Source organism: Malania oleifera, chromosome 2, assembly GCF_029873635.1.
Source record: "Malania oleifera isolate guangnan ecotype guangnan chromosome 2, ASM2987363v1, whole genome shotgun sequence".
Classification (NCBI taxonomy): domain Eukaryota; kingdom Viridiplantae; phylum Streptophyta; class Magnoliopsida; order Santalales; family Ximeniaceae; genus Malania; species Malania oleifera.
Window position 1 is genome coordinate 39,919,337 of NC_080418.1, and position 17,613 is coordinate 39,936,949.

Here is a 17,613-nt window from a genome sequence, read left to right on the forward strand (position 1 = left end):
CCAGGTTTTGAAACCATAAGAATCTAGATCATGTTTATAAACTAACAAAAGTCTTGTACAGTTTAAAGCAAGCTCCTAGAGCTTGGCATGAAAGGCTAAGCGGGTTTCTATTAGAAAATGGGTTTATAAGAGGAAAGATTGATACAGCTCTATTCATAAAGACTAAGAAAGAAGATATTCTCCTAGTGCAAGTATATGTAGACGACATAATATTTGGAGCTACGAATAAAGAACTGTGCGATGAATTTGCCAATACCATGCAAAATGAATTTGAGATGAGCATGATGGGTGAACTAAATTTCTTCCTAAGACTTCAGGTCAAACAAGCAAAACATGGAATATTCATAAATCAATCAAAGTATATTAGAGACCTACTCAGAAAGTTTAATATGGAAGATGGAAAAATACTAGGTACACCTATGAACACTTCATTGAAATTAGACAAAGATAAACAAGGTATACCAATAGATGTCAAACTTTATCGTGGAATGATTGGTAGCTTATTATACCTGACTGCCAGTAGACCTGATATAATGTTTAGCGTATGTTCGTGCGCAAGATTTCAGTCTACCCAAAAGAGTCACATTTTTTAGCAGTTAAACGAATACTTGAATACCTAATAGGAACAGTGGAAATTGGATTACGACATCCTAAGTACACATCTTTTGAGATTCTCAGCTATTCAGATGCTGATTTTGCGGGTAGCAAAGTGGATAGGAAGAGCACAAGTGGTACTTGTCATTTCTTAGGAAATTCATTAGTCTCTTGGTTTTCCAAGAAACAAGATTCAGTAGTTCTTTGCATAGCTGAGGCTGAATACATAGCGGTAGGTAGTTGTTGTGCTCAAACACTATACATGAAGCAACAACTGAAGTATTTTGGATTAAGTTATGAAACAATTCCTATAAGATGCGATAATATGAGTGCAATTAACATCTCGAAGAATCCTATACTACATTCACGAACTAAGCATATAGAGATATGACATCACTTTCTTCATGATCATGTACAAAAAGGGGATGTAACACTTGAGTTTGTATGCACGGATGAACAATGGGCAAGTATATTCATGAAACCACTTGCGGAGGATAGGTTTATCCAAATTAGGCATGAATTAGGTCTCATGCAAAGTCGAGAGGTTGTCTAGAATTATGTTAGATGATATAATTCAGGGGGAGCAATGTCACTTACGATGTAATCACTTGGTATCATAATAATCAAATGTTCGGTATTGCATTAATCCACAATTGGTATCAATAATTCGACATAACATTTAATCAACATTTGGTATCCTCATGTAATCTTTGAAATTTATGCGTTAGTACGAGGGACAGTTGATGCCAAAAAGCATGAGAAGGTTTTTTTTTTTTTGAAACTAATGATTGAACACGTTTAAAATCTTAAGATTTATAAGGGGAGAAAAACATAAGGGTACGTCTACTAATGTTTTATTATTTTACACCTTTTTTTTTATGCCAAAATGGGGAGAAAATTAGGAGCAAAAATAATAAAAATTAGGACAAAAAGCATAAATAAGAGAAATTGAAAAATTAAAACTTGGTGTTGGGGAGAAATATCAGGAGCAAAAACTGTTGGCAAAACTAATTGTGCAAAAGGGGGGGGGGAAGTATAATAACAAAAATTGTTGAAACATCATGAGCATATTGTCATTCATTGAATATTTGATGCATTAATTGAGGGGGAGCCTTGTTTGGCAAAACCCATTATATATATTTTTGCTAGTGCATTTGTCATTATAAAAAAGGGGGAGATTGTTGACTTTACGAGTCTAATTCGGTTTTGATAATGACAAATCACTTGGTATTTGATCTGTGCATTGAGTTTGTGAATAAGACTTATATTAAGCGTGCACAGAAGGATAACGAGTCATGGAAGCCTTAAAGTAAAACTTACATATCTTGGTAAGATCCATGAAACTCAAAGAATACGAGAACCAAGATACAGGCGGCAAAATTCAAGCACATCTTGGGAATGGGTACTTAGACCTTATGTATTTACATTTTCGTATGATTTAATTTGAGGCTCAACATATACCTTATAGTGATTTTAGGACTCATGCATTTCATGAACATCATTAGGGGACATTCATGGACTTAGAAATAAAATCAAAACCCTGAAAAATGTTTTTATAAAAGAGCCAAGAAAAAAAGTAAAATAGATTTCTGAACCGGAAAGAAAATATACAAAATTGGGGACTTCGGTTGACTGAACTTTAAGTTCAGTTGATTGAAAAATTTCCTCAGACGTCTGAAGAATAAGCTCGGTCATCTGAAGTTTTATGGGTGAAAAACAGAAACTGGCAGAAGCACTTCGACCGTATGAACTTGACACTTCGGTCGTCTGAACTTGACCTCGGTTGTCTGACCCTGTGTCCAGGCTATTTTTTTTCGAAAGATAAAATGACTTCAATCGTCTGGGCTCTTGACCTTAGTCGTCTGAACTTGTAGGAAAACTTAAAATTTTAATTTTTATTAATAGAACTCACGAGCTATCTCATTGATCCAATGGTTGAGGTCAATTCTAAGGGTAATATACTATAAATTCTGAATATCTAAACCCTAATACGTTAGCTAAGACACACAAGAAGAGAAGAACACATCATATTGAAAGAGAATAGAGGAACTTATGTTGATTGATAAACAATTGTTTGCTTGTCACTCTACATTCATCTACGTTGGGCAAATCTACTCAGAATATCTAAGTGGAACTCAGTTACTCATTTGGTTCTTCATTCGGGTATTGAGGTTTGATAAATCATGTTTTTATTAAGAGTTAGTTGGATAGAGTTTTTCTTATACAATCTGATCTACTTGTTGATATCCATTTTTCATAGAGTATATAATTGCAAAATCTACTTTCGAATTCTTTTTAAGAAGTTAATCTTGTGTGTGCATCTAGAAAATCATTTCATTAAGAAGATTACCACTTGAGAAGAACTTTAGGTATTGATTAAACACTTTTGATTCAAGTGAGAGTTGATATTTTCAATATAACAAATCTACTTATTTGAAGATCATTTATGTTTGCAACTTTAAATATATATTAAAGGATATTTTCAAAAAATTATATAGTAAGAGTGTTGATCTTTGGTATTATCATCTTAGAGATACATATACATATACATATACATCAAGTCAAATATTACCTAGATCACATTGAGATTGAAATATCATTGAGATTGAAATATTTCATGAAATAATTTTTTACGAAGTGGGTGTAACATCTTTGCAATCTACAAAGTTATCTTTATATTCAAGGATCTAACCTAAGATCTCCAAAGCATTGTTTTTATACAAACATTTTTAGGAGAATTGATAAAAGGGGTTTGTGTGTTAAAGCATATCATACATAAACAATTATATCGTTTTATACATTCTGAGCTTCAGATTTTATCATATGTTAATGTATTAGAAATTTGAATTGTACTCATGAGCTTTTGTTTGGAAGCATTTTTTAATGTTTTTACAGATTCTATTGTGTACATGGTTCAGTGTGTGAACCGGAGTTTGAGGAGAAAGTCGTATCTCTTGTAAGCAGTGGAGTAGGAGGGAGCTGTACCTCTTGTAGGTAGCGGATTGTAAGGGAAGCTCCGTCCCAATTTAAGGAGCAGGGATTTAATAAAATCTTTGAGTAGTTGCTCAAGGTGAGGATGTAGGCCCAGTTGGCTGAACCTCATAAAAATCATGTTTGTCTTCTCTCTTCCCTTTACTATTTACTTTCAGCATTATATTTAAATTGGACGTATTGCATGTGTGGGTGGAATAACCTTGCACACAATTAATTGAGTAATTAAGAACTCATTGGTAAATTGAATTTGGTTTTGTTATAAATCCCTGAAATTGGTTTGCTAAATATACAAGTAGGGATTAAAAGGTAAATAGAGTCAAAGAATTTGAAAATACCCAATTCACCCCCTTCTTGGGATTACACCTAACTCAACAGACGATTTCCAAAACAATCACTAATAACTGGCTATTAGTGACGAATCCTCTGAACCATTATTAATAGTGTTAGACAAATTATTTTCATATTTTTTTAAATAAACAACTATTAGTGACAGTTTACAAAACCGTTACTAATAATTGGCTATTAGTGACAAATCCCCTGAACCGTCACTAATAGTGTTAAATAAATTATTTTCATATTTTTTTAAATAAAAAAACTATTAGTGACGGTTTCAAAAATTGTCACTAATAACTGGCTATTAGTGACGAATCCTTTGAACCGTCACTAATAGTGTTAAATAAATTATTTTCATATTTTTAAAATAAAAAAACTATTAGTGACGGTTTCAAAAATCGTCACTAATAACTGGCTATTAGTGACAAATCCTATGTACCGTCACTAATAGCGTTAAATAATTTTATATTCTTTAAATTAAAAACTATTAGTGATGGTTTAAAAAACGGTCACTACTAACCGGCTATTAGTGACAAATTCTCTGAATCATCAGTACTAGTAGTGCTAAATAAATTATTTTCATATTTTTTAAATAAAAAAAAAACTATTAGTGACAGTTTACAAAACCGTCACTACTAATTGACTATCAGTGACGAATTTTCTAAACCGTCACTAATAGTATTAAATAAATTATTTTTATTTATTAATAATGACTAGTAGTTACACTTAATCGTCACTATTAGTGACGAATTCAATTCGTCTCTAATAACCCAAGAATCGTCGCTAATGTTTTCATTGGATAATTTCTACGTGAAAAATGGCTTCCTATGATAGTTTGAGCGAGAAAACTGATTTTTAGTGACGAAATTATTGGTGACATTTTAAAACCATCACTAATAGTGTTGTATTAGTGACAGTTACTAAAACTGTCACTAATGCTTACACTATTAGTGACGGTTCTTAAAAACGATCACTAATACCCATTTTTAGTGATGAAATTGAATCCGTTACTAATACTTTCGTCACTAAAATCTAGTTTTTTTTGTAGTGATCAATCAACCGACCTTCAAAGGCTCAGTCAACCGGCCCTTGTGGCTAGCCAATTGAATCCACGAAGGGTTGGAAATCACCTAAACTCAGTCGATCGACACTTTGTTCAGTCCACCGAACCTCTCAGTTTTGACCATTTTTCCAGCACTAAACAAGTTTAATTTTCAATTAAACAAATTCTAAAATACCCTCTCCCTCAATGATAAAAAATTCCAAAATTCTATATATACTCCTTCCATAAGCTTTATTAGCAACTTTGATTAGCCAAGAAATTCTCTAAAATATGTTGGGTTATTTTTAATCAAAGTTCCCCCATACTCATTCTTTTTTAAAAATCTTTTTGGGGTAAATCTTTATACTCTCTCCTACTCTCTTTCACTCATTCTTTTGAAAAATCTTATTGGAAAGAGGGAATTTATTTTAGGGCATTTATTTCTTCATCCATAGCAATTACTCTCATTTAACTCTTCATTTTTGAAAATCATCTTTAGAGAGTAAAGCTTGTGTTTCTCCATATATTTCTTCTTGATAAATATTTCTGGAGAAACATCTTGCTGCTTTTGAATCTTTGAGCACTTATTTTCATATACATATTTTTACTCAAAGATCATCATTATCATTATGTACAAAAAGCTCTTGAAAGCAAAATCCTAAGTTCTCCTACATTTTTATTGAAAAGTATTGTTTGGAGAAATTTTATTGGGTTCAAATCTTTGAAATTTTTTATCATATACTTTATTTCTAAAAATAGCAAAATTATTTTGAGAAATATACTCTTACTTTACTGAGCCTAATTTCATATCATACTAGAATACATTTTAGAGCTTTCAATGTGCACATCTCTGCTTATTTTTAAAAGCATTCATTTGTAAAAAAATTTATTTGTAACGGTTTGGCTCAGCCTGAGATTGAGCCGGGGAGACTCCACCCCATAAGGAGAAACCAGTTTAGCTCAGCCTGGGTAATTGAGTTAGGAGGTGCACCTTCCTGTCAAAAGGTGTATGACTTGGTTTTGCTTGGAAAGTGAACCAAGGTGTCTCTACCTCGTAAAGAGAACTGGTTGTAACTCAGCCCTATAATTTGAGCTAGGGAAACTCCGCCCCATAAGGAGTACTGGTTATGGCTCAATCCTACAATTGAGTTGGGGAGTCTCCGCCTTGTAAGAAAAGTGTAAACAGCCTTTGCTTCGCCCGTTTAAGTGAGCAGGTTAGTGTAATCCTTGGAAGGTATGTCCAAGGCGGGGACGTAGGCAGTATTGGACAAACCTCGATAACAAATGTGTGTCTCTCTTTTTCTATCTCATTTAACTTTTGCACTTTAAATTCAGTATGTGTATGCTTGTTCATTTATGGTTATAATTATTTTGCATGCACACATTTAAATTAAATGAGATATGTTCCACACGTGTATGTCAGCACACATAGCTTAATCATTTTACATACACGATTATATTTTGAATGAGATATGATTTGTAGTGAATTGGTGTAATTTTAATTTAGTCAAATATTTTTAAAACCCAATTCACCTCTCCTCTTGGGATCACACCATAACTATCTAATCATGCACTTTGTCAACTTTAAGAAAAATAGATCATGCATTTAAATAAATCATGAAATACATGTTCAATTCCTTCTTCTTTTCCTTTATTTTATTTTATTTTTTTATTGCTACCTGTGCCTCTTCTTATCTATTTCTCCCCAGCTCGTACCTCTTGTTCTCAATCTAAAATCCTAAGCTCTGTAAAGATAGACCCTAATGCCAATCCTCTAGCCTCTTTTTGATCTCAATCTTTCAATCTTTCATTTTTTTTTTTTCAATCTCAGTATCCAATTCTTTCTTGATTTCAATGAGGTATTCCTGTTTTTCTTGTCTGTCTGTTTCTCCTTGTGCAACTCACTATTTACAGGTTAAAGAAAGAACTTTGCTTAAAATTTGATTGACCAATCAATTTTAAATTAATCAATCAAACTTAAAACTAATTTGTAAATTAAAATTGATATGTTAATTAAATTTAAAAATCAATTAGTTTTTAATTCTGATTTCCTAACTGAAATTCTCTTGAATGTGTGTGTGCAGGTGCATGCATGGAGAAGTTGGCCCACTAGATCCCTTTTTAAATTTTCTATTATTTTTTATTTTCCATGTAAAAATTTTATTTTTCATTATATTTTTTATTTTTTTATATTTTTTTTATTGTATTAATGGATATTTATCCAAATTATGTTCTATATGCTCCGGACAAAATGAGATGTACACAGGCGGATGCTTTTCTACTTTCTCTTTTTCAATTTCAAAACTCTCAGATAAAGAGATAGTAGTCATGCTTAATTCTGGCATCAAATGATTGGAAAAAAAAATTAGATATTAATTCCTTTAATGATCAAATTACTCAACTTGTGTTATATTAACAAAAATAATCAAAATGGATTCATTAAGTACTTCTCTTGCTTTCTTTGTTTAATCCAATTTATTTTGCATGGCACTCAGTCAATTGCTCCATCTGTTCTTTTCTTCTTCTTCTTTTTTTTTTTTCTTTTTTTTTTTTTCAAAATTATAGTGGGGATTCCTTGTCATGGCGTACCTTCACTCTGTGTTTGGAAACATAATATTCAAATTTAAAATTTAAAATTGAACAGATTTGAATAATAATAATAAATTAAATTAAACTTTTGCAAAATTCATACAAACACCACTTAAAACCTCAACATCTCCACTCCCAAACACCACCCCAGCCTCAGGAATTCTCTTACTTTGAGAAGCAGATCGAGGGGAGTAATAGCTGAGGTGAGTGCATACCCTTTTGGAAGCGTACTATTTAAAAAAATTGTTAGTATGTCTATATATATAAGAGAATTGATTGCTAGCTTATTATGTAACCATTAATACCACACCCATAAGAGAGACTAGGTGGCATAGAGTGAAGAGCGTTGAAACTTTCACTAGGCAAGATTAATAAATGCAGTGGAAACTGCTGCAATGGTTGCCAAATTGACTGAGCATAGCTTCCCAACTGTCTGCTTAATTAACTGCTTTAATGTCCATTAATCCCAATTTCACCTACCAGGATTCACAAGTGTCTGCATGGCTTTCCTTTTATATATGATTTTTGGATCCATTTTTGTTGGGTAGGAATTAATTAAACGTCTCTCATTGAAATTTTTACTTACCCCGACTGCAATAATAGTTTTTACTTTATACTGCTGCCCCACTCCTGAAGAGGCAAATCTCTCCCATGATAGATGTTCCAGCTTGAGTTTGAGTTTTTTGGGGCTCCAAGCATTTCAATTGACCTCAGACATCACCCTTAAATCGTCATTAATTGAAATTAAGGACTTCAGAAACCATGATATGATACTAGGAAAAAAAATCCCTCTGTCCACACAAGTGCGCACATAGTGCTTTGAAATCTTTCATTAAGTAATCCCTTCATCAATAGCAAAGTGCGATTATGGGCATCAACAATCTTTGTAGATTAAATGGTCATCATCTAGAAAGAAATTATTGATAGACATTTAAGAGTCAAATGTAACGCACACGGTTGTATGTGTGTATATATATATAGAGAGAGAGACAATTAATGCACACCCAAGTTGCAAGCTAATGGAAGTATTCGATCAAACTATACGTTAGTAGTAGTACTATAGTAGATGGTTAAGAAAACGTGCAGATCGAGACAAGCATAGCATATATATATATATATATATATAATATTATAGGGATAGGTTGAGTTGAAGATGGAACCCAGCTGGGAAGTGTGCATGCAATATATCTAAGGGGAAGTAGTAGTAGTAGGAGTCCTTGTGGGTTTACGACGTCCCTGGGTGTAGATGTAGTCCAAGTGAGCCTCTGCCACAACCCTTCTCTTCAAGCATTCCTCATCTCCACTCCCACAATCTTCCTCCCCTCCCATCAGCTGCTGCAACTGTTCCAAAACCACCACACGCATGCAGAGTGTTGTTATCGAAGATCAATAAAGTCAGATTCATTTGCTAATTAGAAGAAGAAGAAGAAGAAGAAGAAGAAGAAGAAGAGGAAGAAGAAGAAGAAGAAGCATACCCCTGAAGAATCGTTGTCTTCAATCTCTACATGATCAGAATTTCCACCGGTTGTTTCGTTGAGCTTCACCCCCTCTGACCCTGCAAGGATGATAAAATCTAAGTACTTGGACATCGAAGATAAGTTGATGATAATGATGACTGAGTCGATTGGTTACCTGTTTGTTTGGTTGGTGGGAAACGGGCTGATGTTTTTCCAGCTGAAATAATTAGGAATAGAAAGAGAATAAGAGGACGAAATTGATATTGCTTCATTGCTTCACCTTCAAATACACAGCTGAGAGAGAGAGAGAGAGAGAGAGAGAGAGAGGGTGTATACAGGGGTGAAGAATGGGGAATGGATGCTGGAATATAAATACATGGAAGTGAAAACTAGCTAGGGCCACAGTAAGTCACGAGATAAATGCGTAGCTCCCCGTAAAGGGAGTTAGCTAGAATGGCTCTATGCATGATGAGTTGGGTTGGGTGGGCCAAGCCCATTATCACCTCACAGCCACCCCCCCGCCACCCGCAGCTAGCCACTAGTGCATGCATGATGTATGTGTTTGTACCTGCGTCTGCGGAGAGAGAGAGAGAGAGAGAGAGAGAGAGAGAGAGAGAGAGAGTGCTAAGCCATTGTCACATGCAATGGTGGTCTAAGCAAAGTCCCAAAAATCCAAAAAATCAATGCAATACAGCAATGGTGTTGGACAGCATCTACAAGTCAACCTTTTGCGCTTGCTGACAGCTATTTGCCACAATCACATGCTTTGCCTTTTATAGTGATCTTACACGTGGCAGTAATCTCATATACAACTAGTTAATAGATACCTAACATTTATTATATTTTTACAAAAATAACAATGACAAATTATTATGCTCATTATTTTTCTAAAGCTCATATAATTTAATTTGAAACAAGCCTACACCAATAGCTTCAATAAAAAAAAGGCAAATATTTACTTAAATTAATTCCACTCTTAGGTAGATCCTCTTCCCATGAAACCTTAATTTAAAACCTTACCACTTCTTTTTAGAAGGTAAGAATATATCAAAACTAAAGTCCCTAATGTTGTAATAACTTATTGATGATAATATCTAATTAAATTGAAGAAATTGTTTGTTGTGTGAAGAAATTAACTCTATAAACTATTTAAAAAATTATTATAAGTTAATTAGTCTGTTTAAATGATAAAGAAAAAATTTGACTTTGATGATTTCAAATTTTAAGTATGATTCCTCAATTATGATTTGATTACTAAGTTACAAAAGATGTATTTCATTTCCTGATTTCATGTGTTCTAAATGAGTATGAAGGATTTGTTTGAAATTCTGAATCATCAAAATAAATAAATAACCCATGAGAAGACATTTATTTAGGGGTGAGTAAAAAACTTTATTCAGAAAAACACAAGTATAAATTCAATTAGATTGAAATGGCATCCCACGCATTGGTTACATATTGTAAGCCAACTGGTCTGCCTGCATGGGTGAGTATATTACATATTGTAAGCCAACTGGTCTGCCTGCATGGGTGAGTATAGTGGCCACGCCAGCACTATCCTCATTCCTCAGTGGTGTCAGACGATGCACCACCTTCTGCCATTGTCTTCTGTCCTTACTGCTTGATCAGCGTGCCATCTTACCACCAATCTCTCTCTCTCTCTCTCTCTCTCTCTCTCTCTCTGCGCTTGTCTTCTGTCCTTAATGCTTGATCAGTGTGCCATCTTACCACCAATCTCTCTCTCCCTCACACACACAAGCACACACACATACACACACAATTGCATGCATGTGCATGGATTATTAAGAAAAATCAGATCTATATTCTGTGAAGACAGATCGATATCTATTCTTTAGAAAGTATATATATATATATATATATATATATATATATATATATATATATATATATTGGGAATTGAGTTTGAATGAACGTTTGTAAGATGTTGGTCTGCTAGCCTCACGCTAGTCTGATTAGAAAACATGCATGGTTTAATTTAATCTATTTACCCATCTTACAATGAGAAGGCTGCAGGCATTGTACGTGCATAGGGCAACAATGGCTTTACAAAACTATTTTATTAAGTTAGAAGTGCAGCTCGTGACTTTGTTGATCCTAAAAACACGAGTTTGATTTCCCTTTAAGACATTACTCTAACGATTTCAAAAATATATACATAATTAGAGTAAAAAGTCTTTAAAAAAATATTTTTTATTATTATTAAAATAAATTAAATTAGTAATTAATTAATTAATTAATATAAGATATTATATATATATATATATATATATATATGATCACGATGAGGATGAATCCTGAACGATTGATTCGCCCATCTCGTCGCGGCCGCTTCTGCACTCTTCCTACCCTCATCGTGCCGCAACATTCTCTCCTCCCCCGGCGCCGCCACCACGTTCTCCCCTCTCTGCCGTCCGCCGCAGCTTCTGCACTCTTCCTACCCTGCTGTCACCATCGTGCATCTCTCCTCCCCTAGCGCCGCTGCTGCGTTCTCCCATCTCCGCCGTCCGCCGCCACTTCTGCACTCTTCCTACCCTGTCGTCACTGCCGTGCACTCTCCCCTCCCCCTCGCTACTAGCACTGAGCTGTTCGTGCCACTGCACTCTCGCAAGTCAATGGATGCATCTCAAACTTCTTTTGTCTTTTTGATTCATCCATCTCGCCGCTTGTCAAATCTCCAAGACATTGAATTACTTAATCAAGTATGTCTCTCTTCAACCATTGCATAGTCTAGGGTTTCGCTTAAGTTAGGCGCCTACGATGGCGGTGCCCGTCGACCCTCTAGTGGGTCCTCCACCAGTGGGGCCTCTTTCGAAAGTTGGTTCAGGACTTTTGTCATATACCCATGTAGTATCACGTTCTCATGTTGTTAACCCATCGTCTTCCTCTTTTAAACTAGCCATGAGATATCCTATCGATGTATATGGAGATATTGGATTCATTTTCTCTGAGGTTGAGATGAAGAAGGTGACAAAAGACTTCCGGTTTGCGTTAGTTTTGAAATTTTTGCGCTCTAGGCCATCCATTGATGTTATTCATTTGAATATCATAGTCTTGGGGCCTTTTGGAGATTCCTTCTGTTAATTTCATGGATGATTTTCACGTACTGGTTTAGATAAATAATGAACGAGATTTTCTTCATTGATGGTCTTGTGAAGGAAGGCTTTTGGCTAGGTTTCTGTTTCGTCTTTTTTGATAGAAAAGGATTTCAATTTGAAGTAGGAACCATCCTTGGCCCCTCAATGGTTATTTCTTCCCAGTCTTCTAATGCACATGTATAGGCCTGATTGTTTACAAATTCTAGCCACGAAGTTTGGTTGATATCAGGGAACAGGACAATATGCTCGGCTTAACCGTATTCACTAGGGCTACAAGATGAAGGAGAGTGCTACTGTGTGTTGGGAGAGGTAAATTTATTGCCAGATAGTCTCAGGTTCACAGATGCTGTCCCAATTGTGTTGTTTCGCCCCTCATGCAAATCAGATTTGGCGGCAGGAAGTGAGGTACGACCCGTAGAGGGGTGTTCGAGCGCCCCCAAAACGGTCATGCCCCCGCCTTCCCCCGGTGGCTTCCTGTATAGACAAGCGCCTTAAAGGTGTATATGACGGAGTGGGGGGTTACGCGAAGGAAACAGAAAATTGGGGTAAGACGTATCTAAGCGTCTCGCGATATGACAAAAGCCTACATAAAGAAATCGACAAGCCGTTGGCGTGTGAAGCCTTTGGATATAACGGGAAAAGAACGTTCAAAGAGAATTGATGCGAGATCCATGCATCACTACAAAAAACCTGTATGGGTATTAGTGCGGACCCCTCCATCACTAATACGCATAAATCGTCACCTAATATTAATGACGAATTTAATGCGTATTAGTGACGATTTTGGTAATAAAACGTGTCATATGTACCGTTAACGCCTACTAACTTTCCTGTGACGAATTAAATATTTCGTCTAATAATGGAGTATTAGTGACAGACTAATAACCGTCACTAAAACCCTAATACCGTCCACTATAAATTCTAGAACATCTACGGCTCACTCAACATTTTCACTAATAGTAGGGTATAGTGCCGGAATTACAAAATTGCGTCGGGATTCATCCTGGCCTTCGTAGCGGATTCAAATTCGTCATAATTTTGGTCTGGCTTCGTGACGACTACAAAATTCGTCACCAATGTATGCCTATCGTGCCGACTTTGAATCCTTTCACTCCTCAGTAGCCCCCTTCCCCCCTCTTACTCTCCTTTTTTTTCCGTCTCCCTTTTCTCTCACCCGTCTCTCCTCTCTTTTCGGCCTCCCCTCCCTTGCCCCCCCCCTCCTTCCTCCCCCTCTTGTCCCTCCTTCCCCCTTCCCCCCCTTCCCTCCCCTTCCCTTCCCCCCGACCTCTCCCGATCTGTCGGCTCCCCCCACCCCTTTCACCCTCTTCCCCCCGTCTCCCACCTTCTCCATCCCTTCGAGTCAGCTCCCCATTCTTCCCCTTCCCCCCCCAGTGTTTCTTAGATTCAACAACACATCCATGTCCCCCTTCCCCCCCCGATCACACCCTCGCCGGCCGTAGTACTCCGCCGCTGTGGTCTGGCCTGCCCTGACCGCGTATGTGTTCTGCCCCCCGCGCCTTCTCCCTTTAGAGCGTGCCCTTCCCACCACTTCGTCTCCACGCTGGCGGGACGCGTGCACGTTCCGTATCATCCCTGACCCTACTTCTCGCCCTCCTCACTTGTCCCCATTTCCTCCTCCTGCTCTTCCCCCCTTTGTTCAGTTCGGATCTCCATAATGAAACAAATCCTCTCATATTTCCCGCTCACCACGGCGTTCCCCTCTTTCCCCTCCCGTTGCACCCTTGCCCGGTCGCCTCTCCGTGACGGGCTGCCCGGGCTTGCCTCCCCCTGGCGCTACCCCCCCCCCCTCTTCCTACCACTCTCTTCCTCTGCTGGCGGTGACTTCCCCTTTTACCCTACTTTGCCATTGGTCCACCCGCGTGCCTTTTGTCCTGTTCTTCTTCTTTTTTTACCTAGACACCCCCGGCTATCTCCCGTAGGCCGGCCCTACGCAGTGGCTAAAAAGTGCAGGGAGAAGCCCAAACAGGACAACCAACCAAGGTGCACTATACACCAGTGGAGCAGCCAAACAACTCACTTAGCCCACCCCACACAACTGAGTAGCGAACAAAATCTAGAACACTGCCAACGCAGCGCAATCAACCCATCGAGAACTTTGCTTCTATTCATACTCATAGTGGCAAACATAAGTTATCTCTTCCGATTGCGACCCTTTAGTTATGGAGGTTGTTTTATCTTGTATTTTTTTTGTGTCGATAGATTTGAAGTCATTGCGTGTAAACAGGAATAGTCTAATGAAAACGATATTTTACAATCAGGGTTCTCTGCGTGTGTCTTACGACCTTTCAAATAGTTGATTACTTTTAGGCATGCAGGTTTAGTTTGTCCTTCTACATAATCTTCCACTTAATAAATTTATGTCTAATTGAGTCCATCTGTTGCCGTGATAAGCTAGGTTGCGTACCAGCGGTTTTAATTTGTTTTCCAACTTTCTTATTTTTAATTATTTAATTTTGTCTTCTTCTTCCTCCGTTGCATCCTACCCCCCCACCCCACCAATTTTGGAACCCTCAGATACGTTGGTCCTCGCGGGCCCGCTGTGCCCCTAGCCTTACCCTGAGGCGACGACTTAAACTAGGCGGGCCTCAACTAGGAGTCATGTTTCCTCTATGCTCTCCCTTTCGCTTCGCTGCCTTTGCCCAGGCGTAATTTGCAGGCCCTTGCCAACCTGCACAACCCATGACGCGGCACCGCTAGCATCGCAGAGCATACCATTCAATTTCGGGAGAACCTAGCTAATCCCCGGCGTGCGCATAGCTTATCTATACATACAGCACGACCTAGCATATACAAGTTTGGTCTTCCGTAGCCCCGGACTAGCTGGCTATCGCTGCCTCCACTCTTTGTAAAATACATTCCCAAGCGCCCGGTATATAATGCACACGGTTGGCACCCAGGTGAATCGCACAATGTAGGCCCAGTTTTGTCTATCAGGAAGTAGGAGTGCAAACCACTGCATTGTGAAACCACTCTTTGCCTCGGAGACAGGACTTTGATTCCTGCCAATGATGCTCAAGTAAAAAAACTCAATAATAAATACCCAATTGAACATCGTGCACTTCGCCTTTTGCATATTATCATAATTCCATATACAACTGTGCCTTGCATTGCCAACTTGACTCCGACCTTCTTTTGTCCCCTGTCTTATGCTCCAGGCATGAATGGGGATGCTCCACTCACCCACGTTATTCCTTTAACATTCATTTTACTATCCTTATCGTTGACATGATTTTTTGGGAAAATTTTTCACGCAAATTTTTTGGCCGCATGTTGTTTGTAAGAATTAGCATTATTTTCTAAGAACCTGTACTGCTATGTTCCAATAAGCTTATCCAGACTTCCCGGTACACGAGCACTTATCCCCTACTAGCATGCCCATCCACATCCCCTGCTTTTTTCACCGCCGAGGTGCAGCGCGACATTTGAGATAGCATGCACCATCATGAGAATAAAAACTTCCCGGACTTAAGTTAGTACATGTCTCACTTCACTTCAGGAATATCCATAGCTGCAAGAACACAGTGGAAATATGAGTCCGTGTCGTATATTATTCATTAGGGACTTGGACCATGAACTTATGATAGAAGATGCGAGCCTACTAATTTAAATAATTATGAGGATAATGCTTCCTCTGAGGTTATTAAGTCTCTTCCAACTTATGCCTTTTCACATTTTCACTCTTAGCCAAGTTGTTTCTAATATTTTCAATGATTCGGATCGGCCAATGGAGAATTTTATGAGGCTCTTCTAGAACCCAAAAACAATAAATGAAGTTCTTTGAATGACCTAAGCCTACATTGACCTCTCTAGTATGGCAATGCGCACGTTCACTCCTCTTTCCCCCCTAGTATTTACTAATTCCCTTCAATCAAACCGATTAAAGCATGTCTGGGCTAATTGCTCCGACAAGGACACGGACAAAGGCCACTCGAGGCCCTCCGGCACAAAGTAACCCAACACAAAATACGGCTCGGACACCGGAGTATACAGCGCATCAACCTGTCCCCTTCGATCACCTACCACATAAAAGGTGCCTTTGCACTGCTCCACGCCTAAAAGAAACGAAATCCTGGGGGGCGAAAACTAAATCGTAGCGCAACCAAGCCAGATGGTTTTCATGGAAGAGTTAATGTGCTATTCCTTGTTCTGAAATCATGATGCACCCCCATCATCGATCAATTTATTGTAATCTCGAATATTATAATGTAATCGTAGCAACATTAGTCTTGTTAAAGTAGATACAAATAAGATAGTTGCTCAGATAATCATTACAGTAAACCTAGAAAAGAAAAAAACAAATTCAGGGAATATAAAACATATTACATCTTTAGCAAAAACCCTAATTATCACAAGAATTTATTCTTTTTAGCTTAGTTTTGGCAATTTCAAACCTTCTTTTGCATAACACATTTTTAAAATACTCATATCAACACCATCACGCAACAAATTCGATAAGCTTAGCATGGCATTAAGAAAGCGTTGTAAATCCTGAACTTCAAACATAGAAAGAACTAAAAACAGGTCCACCATTGAAGAAAATTAGAAAAAAACAGAAGCCAAAAACAAAAGCACTAAACTTCATTGCCGGGCATTGAAGTAATAACATTACTTGGCCCAACCTTGAACAAGTTTTTTACCCACTGTAGCTTTAGCTTCCCAAACTTACCTTTTTTCCTTACAACATAAGGACATCAATTCATGTGCAATCAAAACATACCTGCTTGAAGGCTAGAAGGCTTCCGGCGGTTGATCTCCTCAGTGAAGGCGACGGGGATAGACCCGGAGCCTCAGCGGAGGCGACAAAGAGATGGCGAGACTGAGAGAGAGGGACCAGAGAGGTTGAGAGATATGGAGAGACTAAAAGTGTGTGTGTGTGTGTGTGTGTGTGTGTGTGTGAGAGAGAGAGAGAGAGAGAGAGAGAGAGCGGAGAGAGAGCGGAGAGAATGAGAATATACCTTGAAGGCCTCCGGCGGTTGATCTCCTTGGCGAAGGCGACAGGGATAGATCTGAGCGTCAGTGCCGGTGGGGAGGAATGGAGATGGACATACATCGGAGAGATGAAGAGAGATAAAGAGATTGAGAGAGATGAAGACAGATGGAGAGATTGAGAGATGGACATACTGAGAGAGAGATCGAAGAGATGAAGAGACATGGAGAGATTGAGAGATTGAGAGTGGAGGGAAATGAGGAGGCTTGGAGGGAAAGCTAGATTGGGGAACCCGCGTGCGGCTTTTTAGTGTAAAACTATTAGTGACGAATCTTAAAATTCGTCGCTAATAATGTTTAATAAAATTCATTTTTTTTAAAAAATAAGGGATTGATTAGTGACGATTCTCAAATCCGTCACTAATAAGGGTTCAATAGTAACGAATTTGTATAATCATCAATAATAGTCTGAAACAAATTTTTTTTTTATTTTTTTTAAATAAGTGAAGTATTAGTGACGGTTATAAAATCCATCACTAAT

At 37.8% G+C, this 17,613-nt stretch overlaps 1 protein-coding gene across 1 annotated transcript; it reads right to left on the reverse strand.

Annotated features, from left to right (window-relative positions):
• Window positions 1–8,482: 8,482 nt before the first annotated feature.
• LOC131149426 (putative phytosulfokines 6) lies at window positions 8,483–9,438 on the reverse strand. The gene is made up of 3 exons (XM_058099855.1): window positions 9,185–9,438; window positions 9,028–9,107; window positions 8,483–8,893 (listed from the first exon to the last, which is right to left on the reverse strand). Exons 1-3 carry the CDS (start codon window positions 9,279–9,281, stop codon window positions 8,741–8,743), a joined length of 330 nt encoding a protein of 109 aa, XP_057955838.1. The 5' UTR covers window positions 9,282–9,438; the 3' UTR covers window positions 8,483–8,740.
• Window positions 9,439–17,613: the final 8,175 nt, after the last annotated feature.

Bases quoted from the DNA above. Each gene is read 5' to 3' on its own strand.
- LOC131149426 (XM_058099855.1), bottom strand. From the start codon at position 9,281: ATGAAGCAATATCAATTTCGTCCTCTTATTCTCTTTCTATTCCTAATT. The intron at 9,108-9,184 runs GTAACCAATCGA...TCATCCTTGCAG, and splicing joins CCCACCAACCAAACAAACAG to GGTCAGAGGGGGTGAAGCTC. The intron at 8,894-9,027 runs GTATGCTTCTTC...GTTTTGGAACAG, and splicing joins AAGACAACGATTCTTCAGGG to TTGCAGCAGCTGATGGGAGG.